At 36.2% G+C, this 16,764-nt stretch overlaps 1 protein-coding gene across 1 annotated transcript; it reads right to left on the bottom strand.

The window, feature by feature from the left end:
• Positions 1–2,131: 2,131 nt before the first annotated feature.
• LOC121410646 lies at positions 2,132–16,764 on the bottom strand. Its single transcript, XM_041602868.1, has 5 exons — positions 16,648–16,764; positions 8,116–9,522; positions 7,377–7,455; positions 5,783–6,013; positions 2,132–4,740 (listed from the first exon to the last, which is right to left on the bottom strand). Exons 1-5 carry the CDS (start codon positions 16,672–16,674, stop codon positions 2,459–2,461), a joined length of 4,026 nt encoding a protein of 1,341 aa, XP_041458802.1. The 5' UTR covers positions 16,675–16,764; the 3' UTR covers positions 2,132–2,458.

Genomic DNA, 16,764 nt, shown 5'->3' with positions numbered 1-16,764 from the left:
AAGTCATGTCTCACAATTTTATGTAACATTCCCTAACATTTACATTTATTTTAAAAAACCACAAATATCTTTAACATAAGTTGTAAATCTCTTGGCGTGTTGCAAGAAACTATTGTACAATAAAATTGCACGTATGAACTTGTAATCAAAGTCAATTGCAAGACTAAGGATTAACTTTTATTCGCAATTTGCATGATTTTGGATTGAATCTGGACCTACTTTAGACTTGATTGAGAATGTCTAGTAAAGCCCCCTTAGCTTGTAAAATATATTCTTAACGACAAACCACAAGTCAGCAAAATTTAAAAACCTCTAAAAATGATATACAAAGCAAAAGAATACAATTGTAATGGTGATTTTTCAAGTACTGTCTTTTGAAAATAGTATACATGCATAATTATACAGTCAACAGAGCAGTAATTCATATTTTACACTAAGTGTTCATAATTGAACAATGCTCTTTCTACATCATACATGGTACAATCAACATTGATCATCAAAAGTCCAATCTAATGGAATGTACAAATTGGTCAAAAGCAATAGATAATACAGAGGGATTTATCTGATTCTTTTATTCATACATGGTTGATTGCATGATGGTAATACGTTATTGAAACCTATAACACATTAGTCCTAGAAAACATTGGTGTAGTGGATCAAGAGAGAGACAAGAATTCTAACATTAAATGTATATGTTAATTGAAAAGAAGAAATAAAGAGTAGAATAGAATACACTGGTTATGCAAGTTATGATGCCATCTAGTTGATGCTTGACATACTGATAAATTGTGTTCATTCCATGTTGTATGATTAAAAAATAAATGACACATTTTAGGTTGCAAAACAGTATTCTTACCTCTCCTGTAATAGGCAGGGAAACTAAATTATGATAGGGAAAAATAGTATTTTCAAAGAACATTAGACTATGTACACAACAGAGTGGGAAAACATCTAAGAAAACAATTCTGGACTGGGAAACAAAAAACAGTTGGAAACTTGGCATCTCTACATATACAATATACATAGTATACATAAGTTAAATGTACATGCATTTGATATCAAGAAAACAACATCACTTTCAACAATGCACCTATGTTAAAAGAAATAAAGAACTATAAAATGCATAACAGAGGAATGCCATCTGGGCACCGTTACATAAATATTACTATTATCATGGTAGACACCCAATGGTAACTTCTTAATATACTATATTCTGATTCTCTGTTCCACATTGTTACCATGGAAGCTACCATTGGATTACATTTTACCAGAATAGTATAATGCAATGGGCCCTGGGTCTCTGAGGAAAAAAATATCTGAAATTTATTAGTGACAATTTTTGAAAATAAGTACCATAGCTTGAATTTTCAATATCTGCTTAAGCCTGTCATCTCTTACATGTACTTCAAACTTATGTTCTTTTCTGCAAATCAGAAAAAGTAGGGGCTGATTTTTTCGATTTCCTTATTTTTCTGATTTGCAGAAAAAGAGAGTCAGAAGATGGCAGAAAATGAAGGATTAGTATCCCTGAAAAAAAATGTACAGAATGACAATCTCATAATACACAAATTGAAATCAGCTCTCTGTCCTAAAACAAAAACGAAAAAAATCACGAGTAGAAATACCAGCATTACATCATCAGACTTCCTCTGATATTGCCAGGCCTCCGAGGAGTGGGCAATGCCAAAATTGAAGCTAGTTGATACAAATAATTCAAAGAAAACGGTCTCCTTGAAAAACTCTTGACAACATTCATCGGTACTGTCACGAAACAACATTTCTTATCAAGTTAATTATGTTAAAACATTGATTCAGCATGGGACCAGAACGTAAAGATTTGTGATGTATTGCAAATATTAAAAAAAAAACACTCCGATTGGATCTTGGTCAGTGTTTGATCAATGTGCCCATGCAACAATCATTTTAATTGGTCATTGGCATTTAACATTTGCAAACCTGTATGTTACAGTCTAGGAGCCTTGTTCCAGAAACTCTTTGACATTATAACTACAGCACTTGGAAACCTTCATTTTGATTAGCACTCCTGGTGCCCGTTTCATAAAGGACTTGCAACTGTTGTTACTTTGCCAATATGGCAACTACCATAGTAACAGGGCTCAGCAGCCAATCAGAATCAAGGTTGCCATGTTAGTTGCCATAATGGCAAAGTTACAACAGTTGTATCTTTTTATGAAACGGGCCCCTGACCATGTAAACTCTCTCCATGGTTGCTGTACCTCACACTCACATATCAACCCTTTCTGCACAATGAATCAAATTTTATGGCTTTCATCTTCATAATACCTGATATAAACTTGATCAAATTGCCATGTGAACCAAGTTAAGTATTTGTCACACATATTCATGGATCTGTCACACTCTTTAATACTACACAGCTGACAATGTCAAGTCTTTGATGATCACCTTGCCTAACCATAACTAGTTTGGCATATTGATTCTAATGGCTCATGTCTTCATGCTGCTTGATGTGATAATTCAGATCAACTTGCCGTGTGAACTGAGCCGAGCATTTGTCACACTCTAGATACTGTCCATGAACACTGACCATATGAACCATCAGGTCACCTTGCCTGGAATATTCAGCTCTACATTCTGTGCATTCCAACAGACATGAGGTGTTTGTGGAGAGCACATGTTTTCTTGCTTCCATCATATTCTGGAAGTCCCTGCCACAAAACTGACACTTGTACACCACGTTGGACACATTGTAGGAACTACCAGCCTTTTTTGAGGAAACGCATATGTGCTCCTCAATCTCATACATGTCCCCAAAGCACTGCTGACATGCATTGCACTGGAAACGAGATCTTACATCCAGGTGGGTCCGAGCATGTTTGCTCAAGTCTTTGGCTGGTAAGTCTTGCTTCCCACACTTCATGCAGACATCATAATTACGATGGGCATGTTTCAATGGATGTACAGTTTGGACTGTAGGTGCTTCTAGTTTCGAACAACCACCCTTGGATCTAGTCACACGATGAAAATTAAGAGTGGCAGATGCCTTTGCATCGGTAGTGGGTTTTTCTGTGAGCAGTGATTTACCGTATGCCCTGGTATAATGCTTTATAACTGGACTATCCTTTTCCTTAGATGGAGGAGGATTTTTTTTAACTGAAGTATGGGGCAAATTCTGAAATTTGGAGTCCAAATTCACCACCGAGGTCTTTTGGGCCATTCTAACTGTGGATTCTCCTCCATATTCATCATGAGTCAAAATATGACAGGTTAGATCTGAGGGGTTAGCAAACTCTGTCTTACATATGCTGCACTTCAGTGCACTACCTCGTTTTCTTTTGTTACAGTCAATACATAGCCTTTTATCCTTGCTTGCAATTAAACAGAAGCACTTTTTGCAATAAGATGCTTCCTTATGAACTCTATCCATGTGAGCTGTAATGGACGACTTCAGATAGAAGATCTTAAAGCAGATATAGCAATGCCAAGGATCAGTGTCCGTATGTGTTATTTCATGCTTAGCACACAGATATTCAAACTCAAATGTCTTTTTACAATGCTTGCATTTGAATCCCCCACTGATTTTGGCTCTTTTGTTACCGGAATGATGTTCATTAGAACTTGATGACCCTCTTTTTCTCTTCCTAGATTCTGTAGATCCTAAGTGTTCCTGTATATGCATAGCACAATCTACTTTCTTCTCAAAATGTTTGTAGCACACATTACACTGGAAGAGTTTCTCACATTTTTTCTTCCCCCTAATTGTACTTTTATGACGATTAAAGAGGAACCGTGATCGGAAAGACTCTTTACATTTTATGCAATAATAGATGAGATGAATAGCCTCTTCCTTTGGCAGTATTCTAATTTCCTCCCCTCTGTACTCCATACTGGTTGTGTTGTGTGTCATGTGCATATGCCTCTTAGCTTTAAACATGCTAGTGAAAGTGCCATGACATCTGGGACAGACATAAACTAAAGATTCACTCTTTGTATTTTTACTATCTTTCAGATTTTCATCTTTGAGATTTTTCTTTCTAGTCTTTTGATTGTTCAGTTCTTGTTTGACTTGAACCTTTGAATTTTTGACATCTTTTTTTCCCTGCCCATGCTTCCTTGATGAGGGCAATACTGTATTACAAATTTTACCCTTGATGTCAGGTTTTGTATTCTGCTGGTTTGGATATTCTTTCTTAACAGATGTAAATTCCAGCTTCCTACGCTCTTTTTCAGGAGTAGAGGGATCTACTTCCTCCTTCTGAATCTTAGAGACATCACTAAGCACCTTCTTATTTGGACTCTTCTTCATTTTCCTCTTCCAGTAGCAGCGCTTTATATGTTTTTCAAGACCTTTCATATTTCGATATGAAGTGTTGCAATACTTACACATGATACGTGTGACTTTTGGGTGACTGACAAGGTGTTTTTCCAGTAACTTCTTCTTGTCGAATGACTGAAAACAAAGGTGACAATTAAAGACTGGATTATCACGTGTGTGTTTTTTAACTGACTTTCCACTGGGAGTTTCATTCTCCTGTAGGCTTTTCATCAAAGTGTTGGATAAGCATGATCTAAGCTTGCTCCTGGTAACTGAAGATCTTATAGTCTGCTCTGCCTCTTTAGTCAGATTATCATCCATACGACCAGCAGAAGCAAGAGAGACACTGCCCTGAGGAGGTTTATGGTCAGAAGCTACTCCACACGACTCCAAGGGTACATCGATCTCGCTTCCTATTGGTGGCACAGACTCGGCTGTATCAAACACTGCAACAACAACAACAAATATCATTATACATCATTATCAATACCATTTAATTGTCTAACATTTATTTTTATCTTTAAGAATTCAGTCATGTCCTCACTTTCCTTTTTATTACATGAAATTGTCATTTGTTAATATTTGCATGAAAGTGTGTAAAAACATTTTTCCCTTTCAAGTTTCAACAATCATTATTTTACACAGTAAATCAGAAGTCAACCTATTTAAACTTTCTATACGGAGGAATTAGATAAATATAATAAATCTTTTTAAAAAGATGGCACTATCAGCTAAGCTAACCCACTGCATATTCATGAAACATACATGAAACTGTTTCACAATTATAATGCAAAACTTTGTTGTCATATCTTCATGATACCTCATCCAATTTTGTTGAACTCTCAGTGTTTTATTCATCTCTGCTAAAATCACATAATTTTCAGCCCAGAGTACCCCTTTAAGCTTTATAATGGTATATAATTTGTTAAAATTAGATTAATTGACTTGATTTAGTGCAGGCATTGTCAGATTCAAAGAACAGAAAGAAAGCAGGATTTTGATTTTTGTAGTTTGCTCTAGCATAAGATGTACAGTATGTAATCTGCAAGGTCTTATCAGAGAAAGAAATTGTCTTGCATCATTATTGCTCGTATCTTGTTCAGGTATATTTCACAACTCTATACTTTGACACAAGGTAGAGAAAGAAATACTCTTTAAGATTAAAGAGTTTATTTCCTAAATTAGAATTTAGGATTTAAGGCTAAATAACCTTGCCATTGATTATGAATTTTCAGCCGGGTGGTCACATATCATAGGTTGAAAACAGAGGAAAAAAATAACTCAATTTTAGCTAAATTGTCATATGAGTAACAAAATAATGCCATAAAGCCTAAAAACAAGTTAAAATTTTCTTTATTGCCTATCGGCAAATTTACAAATATATTCGGCTTTCAAATATAAAGTTATCAAAGATCATTTTTTCTTAAAATCACTTTTTATTAGTTAAGACCTTTTGCTTGTCAACCCTTGACAGTGTCTTACACATACCTTCAGTGTCCACCCTTGATTCTGGAATCATCTCTGAAGCTATAGGAATTATTCCAATTGGTACAAGACTATTGTCTTGACTGGAGGTAGGGATCGGAATCACCGGATCCACTGGAGTTATACCAACTGGTACAAGACTATTGCCTTTTCCGGAGGCCCGGACCAAATTTGTTGGAGTTATTTGAACTGTTTCAGAGTTGGCATCGACAGTATCTTGTCTTATAGTCAGGTCTGTATCAATTTAATTTGAAATGAGAAAAGAAAAATCACAATTGAGAAGGAAAAGTGCAAGGATCGTTGCATATTATGTTAAAAAACCAAAATTATCATGTTATTATACAAATAAAACAAGGTGGTTGGTGAACGAGTCTCACCCTAGATCCTCAACATCACCATGGTATTACCCAAGGATCATTTGAACCATGTGTGATCAAAACTGATGTAAATATAAAGTGGAGCGATTCACTATAACACCACTGCTGACTTTAAAAACGACTATAATCATTAACAAAAAAAAAACACCATTCATTTGAATAAATGCTAAATATATTGACCGTAAATGACATTAGAATTGTGCAAGGGGATAAGTGATACTTGATTACCCATGAAATATATTCATAAATTTTCAAAGTTATGAGAATTCATCAAATAACCCCAATATGGCCAAAATCCATTGACCTAAAATGACCTTTGTCATGTGACCTGAAACTTGGGCAGCATGTTTACTGACACTTGCTTGCTCAAACCCTAAACTTTCAAAATTTTGACAATTTACAAAAAAAAATCTAGGTTAAGACTTTGTTTTGATTCCGCCAACATAAAGTTCATGAACTCTAAAAGACCTTTGATCTTATTCATGTGATCTGAAACTTGCACAGGATGTTCAGTGATACTACATGTAGATTATTTTAATGTCCAAGTTTCATAACACAGATCATAAATTTTCAGAGTTATTAACAATTTAACAATACCCCCATATGGCCAGAGTTGATTGACCCTAAATGACCTTGGACCTTTGTCATGTGACCTGAAACTCACGCAGGATGTTCAGTAATATTTGATTTCCCTTATGTGATTAACTAGGTCCATATACTTTTAAGTAATGATATTTCAAAAAGTTAACCTTAGGTTAAGATTTCAATGTTGATATCGCCGCTGTTGAAAAAGCGGCGCCTATAATCATCTTGCTCTGCTATGCAGGCAAGACAAAGAGGATGGACTTGTCAGTTGTGACTTCATGCAACTTTTTCTTTGCAACACGAACCTTGCCAAACTTAAATCAAATTGAATTGAATTTTTTAAACTCTGGTTTAACTCTGTTGTCTAATTATGTGTCAAAACTGTTGGGAGAGCAAATGTCAATCTTTAAATAATTTTCAATGTATGATTTTCAATACCGGTATTGGGCAATTCCATTGTTCAGCCTTATTCAGCTTTGTTGCCAAATGTGTTGATATATTGTTGATATCTAATGTTCATGATTAGCGTTGTATTTGGATTAACATAGCTCAATCACAGATCTAATGTGTACATCAAACAGTTGAAAATACAATGATTAGCCTACATGTTGTTGTTAAGGTAAGGTGTTACTTACCACTTTCCTTCACATTCTGCTCAGAATCAGTTCCAGTGTTTGTATTTGTCTTCTCATTATCTAAGTCATCACTACCAACCTGGAAACAGTGCACAAATTTTCATTTTGAGCTAAAAATTACAAATTTTCTAAATTCTTTTAATACCCATTTCTTTAATTAACCAGAAGATATGTGAGAAATATACAGCAGTAAGTTATAATTTTTTTTTCCAAACTAGGGTATCTGCAAATGAAAAGCCATCTTAATTTCACACAATACATCAAACAAAATCTTACATAAGCTTTCTTTGACATGAACATTATGCTTGTTCATTTATTGGCTTTTATTGTCAATAAGTAGCCATATCATTCATTTAAATTTACATGTCATTAAATGGAGCTCATTGTTGATGAAAGAAATACCCACTTTAGTTGACAATAAATCAGACTTCAAATCCTAATTGAGTACAGCATTTCGAGAGCATCATATTTTTCCATATGAAGAAAAGCATCTCCATGCCCATTCAATAGATTAGCAATCAAACAAAATGTCATCTTCAACCAATCAGAAGTGCACATATCAGACATTACATCCTATTTTGCAATGGGCACCTCATGAAGCCTTCCAGTAAGGTCCCAGACATAGAAAGTCAAATGTTCAATTTTATGAAATTCCCCACAAAATACATTTCAAATGGAGATGACTGATTTTTATAAACCTTCAAGAATAGAAATTGTGATGGAAACCTTGTTTACTAACCTCCCATCCATCACTGTCAAAGCCATCACTCATCATCTCACTGTCATCTTCAGGTCCTGGATCCACATCATCATCAGGTCCTCGATCCACATCATCTTCAGGTCCAGGATCCACATTCTCTTTAGGTCCTGGATCCACATCACATTCAGCTTGAACACCAATTAGATCCCTTTCTTTACCAGGTTCAGGGACAGATATGTCTTTGTCCTCTGTCCAACCTAGGGCTGCATCCTCAGGAGCATCAATATCATCTGAAGAGCTTGAGTAAACAGCATTTGCTTCTGATAAAATGGAAGATTCATCATGAACATCATTTGGGCGAGGAGGGTTAGGATTTGCAAGTTCTTTGACAACTTCACAAACAGTTTTATCGATAGGATCTACAATCTCATTAGGAAGATTATTTAAGGAAGGCGGGGCATCTGGAAGAGTCTTCACTTGCTCCAGTTGAACATGACTAAAATCAGCAGTCGAGCTTGAGGAAACAGCATTTGCTTCTGTAAGTTCTGTTAAAATGGAAGATTCATCATGACCATTACTTGGGCTAGGAGGGTTAGGATTTGCAAGTTCTTTAACAACTTCACAAACAGCTTTATTGATAGGATCTGCTACCTCATTAGGAAGTTTATCTAAGGAAGGCAGGGCATCTGAGAGAGGCTTCACTTGCTCCAGTTGAACATGATCTGAACTTGGCGAAGGGTCGGTTACCTGTTCTGCTACAACTGTTTCTTGGGGTGTTTGATTTTGAGAAGTAATACTGGTAGAAGGTTTATCTCCCTTCTCATCATCTTCATCATCACTGATAATAACAATATCTGTTACATCAGAAGCAACTTTAGGTTTCTCTTTTCTTGTTTTATCACCTGGGATTACATCAAGTAGTATGATGCAGTCATCATCATCGTCATCATCAGAAATAATATGACTCTGATTATTAATTGTATCATCCAAATCTATTGGTTCTTCTTTCACTTTGAAATCTACTGGCTCTTGCTTGATGTTTTTGGAAATCGATAATGCTGTTTTCTCTTTGGCTCCTTCAGTCTGTTGATCATTCTGCTTCTCAACAGTATGAACAGTCAAAGAGGGATGATTATTCTCTTTCTCAACAGGATGCTCTGCTCCACATGCAGATGATGAACAAACACTCTGTTTCTCAACAACAGGGCTAGTTACTAGTAGTTGATAATGCTGCTTATCAGGAGAAGGATCAGCTGAATGAATGTAAGTTTGCCTCTCATCTTGAGGACCTGTCTTTGCTTGGGGATGAGCCATATCTATAGAAGGGCTTGCTGACTGCTCATAATCATCTACATGCTCAAGCTGTGGAGAAGTACTGGGCGTCTGTTTGAGTTGACCACGCAAGTCTTCAGAACTTGGTCCCTCCAGGACAATTTTTGCTGCAGACTACAAAGGGAAAAAAGAATAACCTACACTTGAAATCAGAAGTACACCAAGTATAGTGATTGAATTACTGACCAACTTTGTATTTTTAAACATACAAATAATAAAGGGTATTTATATTGTGCACATATCCACCTTGTTAGGTGCTGAAGGCGCTCCTTTATTACTCAGCTAAGATAAGCGTTCACAGCGCACACAGCTTCTTGAGGAATTACTTCCTAGCGGTACCCATTTACCCCACCTGGGTTGAGTGCAGGCTGTGCAGCACATTGTGGATCGGCTTCTTGAAGGAAATTATGCCATGGCTGGGATTCGAACCCATGACCCTTTGTTTCAAAGTCCGGAGACTAATCGACTTAGCCACAACGCTCCACAAATAACATGTCAGAAAGTAATAAATAAGGCTTTAATAGGAGAAATTATAATTTGTAAACAAACATAAGAATATCTTGGTGATTAAGTCGCTGTCCGGCAAGCAGTACATGTAGATGGCAGGTTCGAATCCCTTTGGTTCCAATTTTTTCTGACTTATGACTTTCATTACAGATCGAGCATGCGATTTTTCCTTGACACATAGGATTAATGCCGAAAATTTGTTTACAAAAATAATTTCTCTTAATGCCTCTTTATTTACTATTTTTCACGGCAGACTCAATTTGCATATTAATGAGTCAGAAAGAAGAGTGTCGAGGGTATATGAATTCCAGTTCATCATGATTTAGCGATTTAGCCGTGAACCAGAATAGCCTGGTTAAGTCGCTGCACAGCAAGCGGTAGATGGCAGGTTGGAAACCCTCTGATTTCATTTTTTTTACTGATTTTCATTACAGACAAAGCATGCGATCTTGAACACAGGAGTATTGCTGAAAATTTGTTTTCTTCAAATTGTACGCTCAGAACTTTGTAACATTATATCAAAGAAAGATAACACATTTTTAAAGGGGCAATTGGGGCCAAACATTAATTTACATAACAAAGAGTACTACTAACATACTGGAGAACTTGGCTGATAACAATCTGATAACAAGGCAAAAGCGATTTTGTGTCTCGCCCACTTATGAAAATAACCAGAAATATCGTGATTTGCGAGGGCATGCAACAGAATTGCATCAAAACTTCATTGTGATTGGGATGGAATTAAGATCATGGAATAATATTTGTCATAAGAGCCTTGCACATAAACTTTAATGTTCACCTGAAAAAGACCTTTGACCTTACCATGTGATCTCCGACTGCAATGCAGGTCACCTAAGTACATCTACCATCCAAGTTTTGTTGAAAAGTGACTGATAGTGTTAGGTGTCATAAGAGAGTCTCGCATGCATAGGCGGCGGAAGCGGGGGGGACGTGTCCCCCCCCTAATTTTTGTTTTGATAACTTTTTTTTTTTTTGCTTGTCAAAAAATTCTTGGTTACCAACTCATAAAATGTCAGGTGGACCCCCTCTAAATTTTCTGGCTTCCGCCGCCAATACTCGCATGTTAACTTTAACGTTGACCTGAAAATGACATTTGACCTCACCATGTGACTTCCAACTGTAGCATACAATGCAGGTCCCCCAATTTCATCTACCACCCAAGTTTGTTTGAAAAGTGACTTAAGGTTAGAGATAGGTGTCGTAAGAGAGTCTTGCATGTAAACTTTAAAGGGCAGTGAAACCTTTAAAATAAGTAGTCTTGTGTTGAAACAGAAAAATCAAAGAATAAGAACAAAGAAAGTTTGAGAAAAATCGGACAAATAATGAGAAAGTTATGAGCATTTGAATATTGTAATCACTAATGCTAGGGAGATCCTCCCATTGGCAATGCGACAAGGATGTGTGATATCACATGTGAACTGTTTGATGGACTATAAAATACCCTCAAAATGTCTCTGCTTTATCTTGTGGTGATACAAACTCTTTATCCATGATGTATTCTTTAAAAATCTGTATTTCATGCCCTCCTATAGAAAGAACACATGATCTACTGATAGATGTGATAAAAGAGGCAATTTAAGTGAAATATACACTAAAGTAACGGTGAGTACCAAGAAGGAGTTTTGGCAAATATTACTTATACAATGAAGCAATGTTTGCCAACTACTTTGAAATCCAGGGGCGGTATTCTGAACATCACCAAATACAGAGACCAAAGTTCTAGCGCAATCTGTACAGGGGACTCAATGGCCATGTTATGTACTGGTACTATAAGTTCAGATAAAGGGCAAGTCCAAGAAAAGGTCACCCTAGAAGGCATAATTTCATCTTTAATTTAAGAAGTTATCTTTGGTGGGGTAAGAAAGCCCAAATGTTGAATTTTATAATTTCATTAAGAAAAATGTGATAATATGCATATTTATGCTAATTTGGGGCACCTAATTTGCATAATTGGTAAAATGGGCGTTACGTATGGGACAATTATAAAACTCATAGAAAATAAAAACAAAACTTGTGAGATTTAGTCCAAGGTGGGACATGGACCCCCTAACATCTTATTACTTTTGAGGGAAAAAAAGTGGTGCCATCTAATTAAATATGCAAATTAGATCTTGTCCAAGGATGGAATGTCCCATACGTAACATTTTGAGGATTTTTTTTATGTTATTTCTCATAATACAATACTTGTATTGTTGCATCTCTGGGAAGTTCTAATTTATTAAGTATGAAAAGTTATACCCCAAAAAGTTTTCAAAAATAGAGTTTACTTTTTAATTAAAAGTTAATTAAAAAATTGTTACGTATGGGACAACATGTTACGTATGGGACATTTACACACAATGTCAATGGGGAGATTTGTGTACAAAGTGAATGGAGAAAAACAAATTTCAAGAGTGCTATAAAAGGTGAATATTTACCTTTTCTTTAGTTTTTAAAGACTGATTTGTTATGAATACTGATTAATGAAAACAATTGAAGCAAAAAAATTGTGAAAATGGAAAATATGAAAAGAATAAAAAAACAATAGAAATACATAAGAAATTCGCGAAACCATGAAAAACAAGAAAAAAAAAGTTGAAATGGCTGATTTCCTTTTCAGTCATATCAAATATGTCTCAATAGAACATTTTAAAAGACAGAAACTCCTTTGTTATTTCCATATTTTAAATTATTTCAATTTTTTTAATTATGGGGAAAATTGTGTACGTTCTCTATGGGGACAAAATGTCCCATACGTAACTGTCCCATACGTAATATGTCATTAATTTCTTTAATTAGAGTCTGTAACTAGAGGGATTTGGTTTATGACATGAAACTTGCCTTAGATATACTAGATTATTGTGACTTCTATCACACTAAATTACAGGTTGTCAAATGAAATACTTTCAGAGAATTCTCAACTTGAAAAAATGTTTTTAAAATTGTCTTTTTTCTGTGTCCCATACATAACGGCCCATCTTTTCTCTCTAAAAGGTCAAGGTCATACGTCACCATTTTTTCCATGATTATTCTTCTCCTATATGTCTACCATCATGAGGGTATTCAATCTAATCAAAGTCAATTAACAGTATTTTTCAGGTCATTAAAGCCTCTGAAAATACGCATTTCTAGTTCAGTGGTTGAAGCGGGACATTTTAGCACTTTTTAATCTAGCACCGCTCATGATTTTGCCGCCTTCTATACGCGTCACGTAACTAGGTAACCAAGGGGGCTCCCAGAAGCGTAGCGGTCGGGAGCCCAGGATCGTACGTGCAATTTGGCATACTCACCTGACTCAAAATAATTCTCCGAATAAATAGTTAAAACAGAAATCAAGCACTTACCACGATTATATGGATGATGGTCTAATGTCAATGAGTGGCAGTTTTTCTGACATCTGGGCACAGACTGGAACCTCAAAAAACGAAAAGTTCTCTCCTTCTACTAGGTATGTGACAAAAAAAATGAAAATCCTCAAATCTCAATGAATTTGGTATCATTTGAAAGCCCTTAAAAAGACCTTTCAAATGATACCAAGAACTCAAATTTTCATCAAGAAATTATAAAGTTATTCCAGTTTAAGTCGCGCATATTTATCCAAATTTGTGGTCATTGTCTTAATGTAAAGTCAATGGAGTGCATAACCGATTTTTGTGACCATTTTGTGACCATTTTGAACCCAAGTCTTCAACGGGCTCTAACTTCTTTGTTTTTGAGCCCTTTGAAGTAATTTAGGTATCAATGGAAAGGTGAAAGAAAACTCAATTGATGTGTAATCATTTCACTTGGTAATTTTTCTTCTTATTATGTGTAAAATAATTTCTTTTAATTAATTCTAATTAATTATGCAAATTACAATTACTCGCCTCTTTTTTTTGCCAAAAGAAGGTGATAATGAGAGATAATTTGTATATAATTTAGTTGGCATCAAAACAGCATCATGTAGATTAATTTCCTAAATGAATTTGTTTAAAGTATTGTTTTTGTAATTTCTAATGTATTTCTTTGTTTTTCTGATATAAATTACAATTAGCTCTTTTTCAACTTTAGTATTGTGTACATGTATGTATGGGGTCTTTTTTTTACAAATGAAAAATATCATTCCTTTTGTACATGTACTTTGTATGGTATAAAAATACAAGTGTGCTTTTCTGATGTATTTGATTGTTTCACCAATTCTTTATGTATTTTATTGTTTCAACAATTTGTTTATAGATGGATAATGTAGCTTTCATGTTGGAGACCGTGGGCATTCGATTACAATTTTTTTAGGAAGGATGAGCAGCAGAGTCTGAGGGTGTAAAGATGTAGCATTGCATGTAATTCAAGTATCAAGAAGGAAACATAAAAATTAAGCTTTAATATATGCATTTCTTGGATATGTATGATTACAACAAAGGCCATGTTCGAGCACTCCTTTTTTAATGAAAAATAAGTTCATATTCTAGCGTGAAATCACTGCACATAAATAAAGCTCTGAACAGCAACAAAAACAGGCATCAAAGCCCCAACACTCAAAACAAGAGAACAAAAGTGACACAAAAACTTATACAAATCCCATCCCCATTTCAACTTATGAACACAACCCTCCCCCCCTGCACCCTTCTTGAAAAAAAAAAATAATTATAATAAAATAGAAAAAAATGAATAACATAGAAAAAAAAATAGACAATAGAGCCACCAAATTATTTTGATAATCAAAAAAATACACCAAAGGTTATCAACCAAAAATTATAGGGGGACGCAGAAAACTAAATTTGACAAGCAAAAAAAAAAGAAAAGAAAAAAAAAGGTTATCAAAAAAAAAAAATTGAGGTGGGGGGATCGTCCCCCACCTCAAATTAAGGGCGGGGGGGTACACTTCCCCCAGCTTTCGCCGCCTATGGATGCTGGCAACTCTGACAAGTTAAAAAAAAAAGTTTATCCCCAAACTGTTGTAAGGTCATTTTCACCCCAAAAAGTTTGACCAAAAAAGAAAAAAAGAAAGAAAAAAAATGTATTATTGTTACATGTCCCCCTATTATTTTGGGTAGGGGGACGTGTCCCCCTGGGATTTCCACCCATGAATTTAATTTTAGAAAAGTCAACATTGATATTCCACTGTCAAAAGCAAATCCAGTTTCCAAATGAAACGATAATCAACCACCTAGACTCTCGAGTCACATAACCTTGGGATGATAAAATCTTTCTGTGACAAATGTATGTATTAAAATCAATATCAGAATAATTATCTACGGTATAATGACAGAGATTTCCCAAAAAAGGCACAACATAATCATCAAGTAAGCAATTTACGATCTAGTTCAATCCAGCATGAACGACTCACTATCGACCGCTCCCATCACCCTGCCAACCGCAGGCGCATCGGGCAGCTCGACTGCCGAGAGACCGGCTGTGACAAGGGTAGCATCGCCCTGCCAACCGCAGGCGCATCGGGCAGCTCGACTGCCGAGAGACCGGCTGTGACAAGGGTAGCTGGCATCTCTTATATCTGGACTGCGCAACGTCAGAATCGCGTAAGTTTGGATTTTTTTGATAATTCAAATATATTTCCAGTCAAATTGTATACCTAATCGGATTCTTGTTTTACTTACCATAAAAAAATTTCGAACATTTACGCGTCCAAAAATTTGATGAACTTTCAAGCTCCGATATCCACACTTTAGAGGCGAGTATCCACATTGAAACTTATATGTACAGAAAGAGCACATCGTCAGCTGTCTGTTAAAAGGCACGAGATTGCACCTACTATGTGCGCATGCGCATTAAACCCCATTTTCAATGAGCCGCCCAGACAGAGGCGATGCCACTCGTAGCAAAACCCGCGCGAAAACCGTGCCACCAAAACCAGCGCTCGCGATGCCCCGTATTCGCACATAGCTACTTCTACCCCCGTCTCGATCGGCCATTTTTGTTATGAATTGTAACAAAATGGCCGATCGAAATGGGGGTAGAAGGAGAGAACTTTTTATTCGGAGAATTATTTTGACCATACTTCACGCTTGTCAGGTGAGTATGCCATATTGCACGTACGATCCTACGCGGCCGGGAGCTAGCCCCCCGGGTTAGTAACTAGGTTGCATTAAGTGGATCAAAGATGGCGATGACAACAAATGTGAGTAGACATCCTAAACTCTCTTCTACTTTTATTTCTTCATCGCATTTCTGCGATATTTTTTAACCATAACTATCCATTTTTTGCCAAACGTTGCCAACCAATATTTTTACCCATGTACAGAAGTGTTAACCTCAGATTCTAAACATAACTAGCAGTTTGGTGCATTTGTATAGTTGCCTTTTCGCTCGGTGCATGGGAGCCTATAATATAGACCAGCGCCAGGCATTAGGGGAGTAAAGGTACGATAGTAGACCTACTACGATTTTTACTCCCCAGATGCCTCGGGCTCCAGACTATGCGATCCCAGATGTCCACAACAGCTTCCATGGCTTGATTTTTCTGTGCGCGGCGGCATGTAATGAAACCTTGAGAGTGGAAGCTGGTCAAACTCACACTGACAGTTCACACAGTACAAGGCAATCACAATTGATACTACATGTGTACTACTCACTATTATTACTACATGTAACTTAGTTACGTACCGTACTGTCATTGCACGGGAAGCGACGTCGGGAGGTTACTTAATCGCCAGCCCGCGCCCGGGAAGCTAAACAAAACAAGGGCTGTGTTACGAATTAATTTGATTAAGTTTAACTCAAGTTTGATTCACTTACCATGTCGCGATCGTTCAAAGCGGCCATACTATGAGCCAAACAAATATCTCCAAAAACACTCCGAGTCCAAATAAATATGAAAATCTTGATCCACACTAACCACAAACTGCCCAAACC

The sequence above is a fragment of the Lytechinus variegatus genome, chromosome 3 (genome assembly GCF_018143015.1).
Source record: "Lytechinus variegatus isolate NC3 chromosome 3, Lvar_3.0, whole genome shotgun sequence".
Taxonomy (NCBI): domain Eukaryota; kingdom Metazoa; phylum Echinodermata; class Echinoidea; order Temnopleuroida; family Toxopneustidae; genus Lytechinus; species Lytechinus variegatus.
The sequence above is the reverse complement of the archived record's forward strand: the minus strand, read 5'-3'. Positions and strand labels throughout refer to the sequence as shown.

Coding starts and splice junctions, on each gene's coding strand:
- LOC121410646 (XM_041602868.1), bottom strand. CDS start 16,674: ATGGCCGCTTTGAACGATCGCGACATG. Junction 7,456..8,115: donor TTGACAGTGATGGATGGGAG/GTTAGTAAACAA, acceptor CACTGTTTCCAG/GTTGGTAGTGATGACTTAGA. Junction 6,014..7,376: donor GCAGAATGTGAAGGAAAGTG/GTAAGTAACACC, acceptor AAATTGATACAG/ACCTGACTATAAGACAAGAT.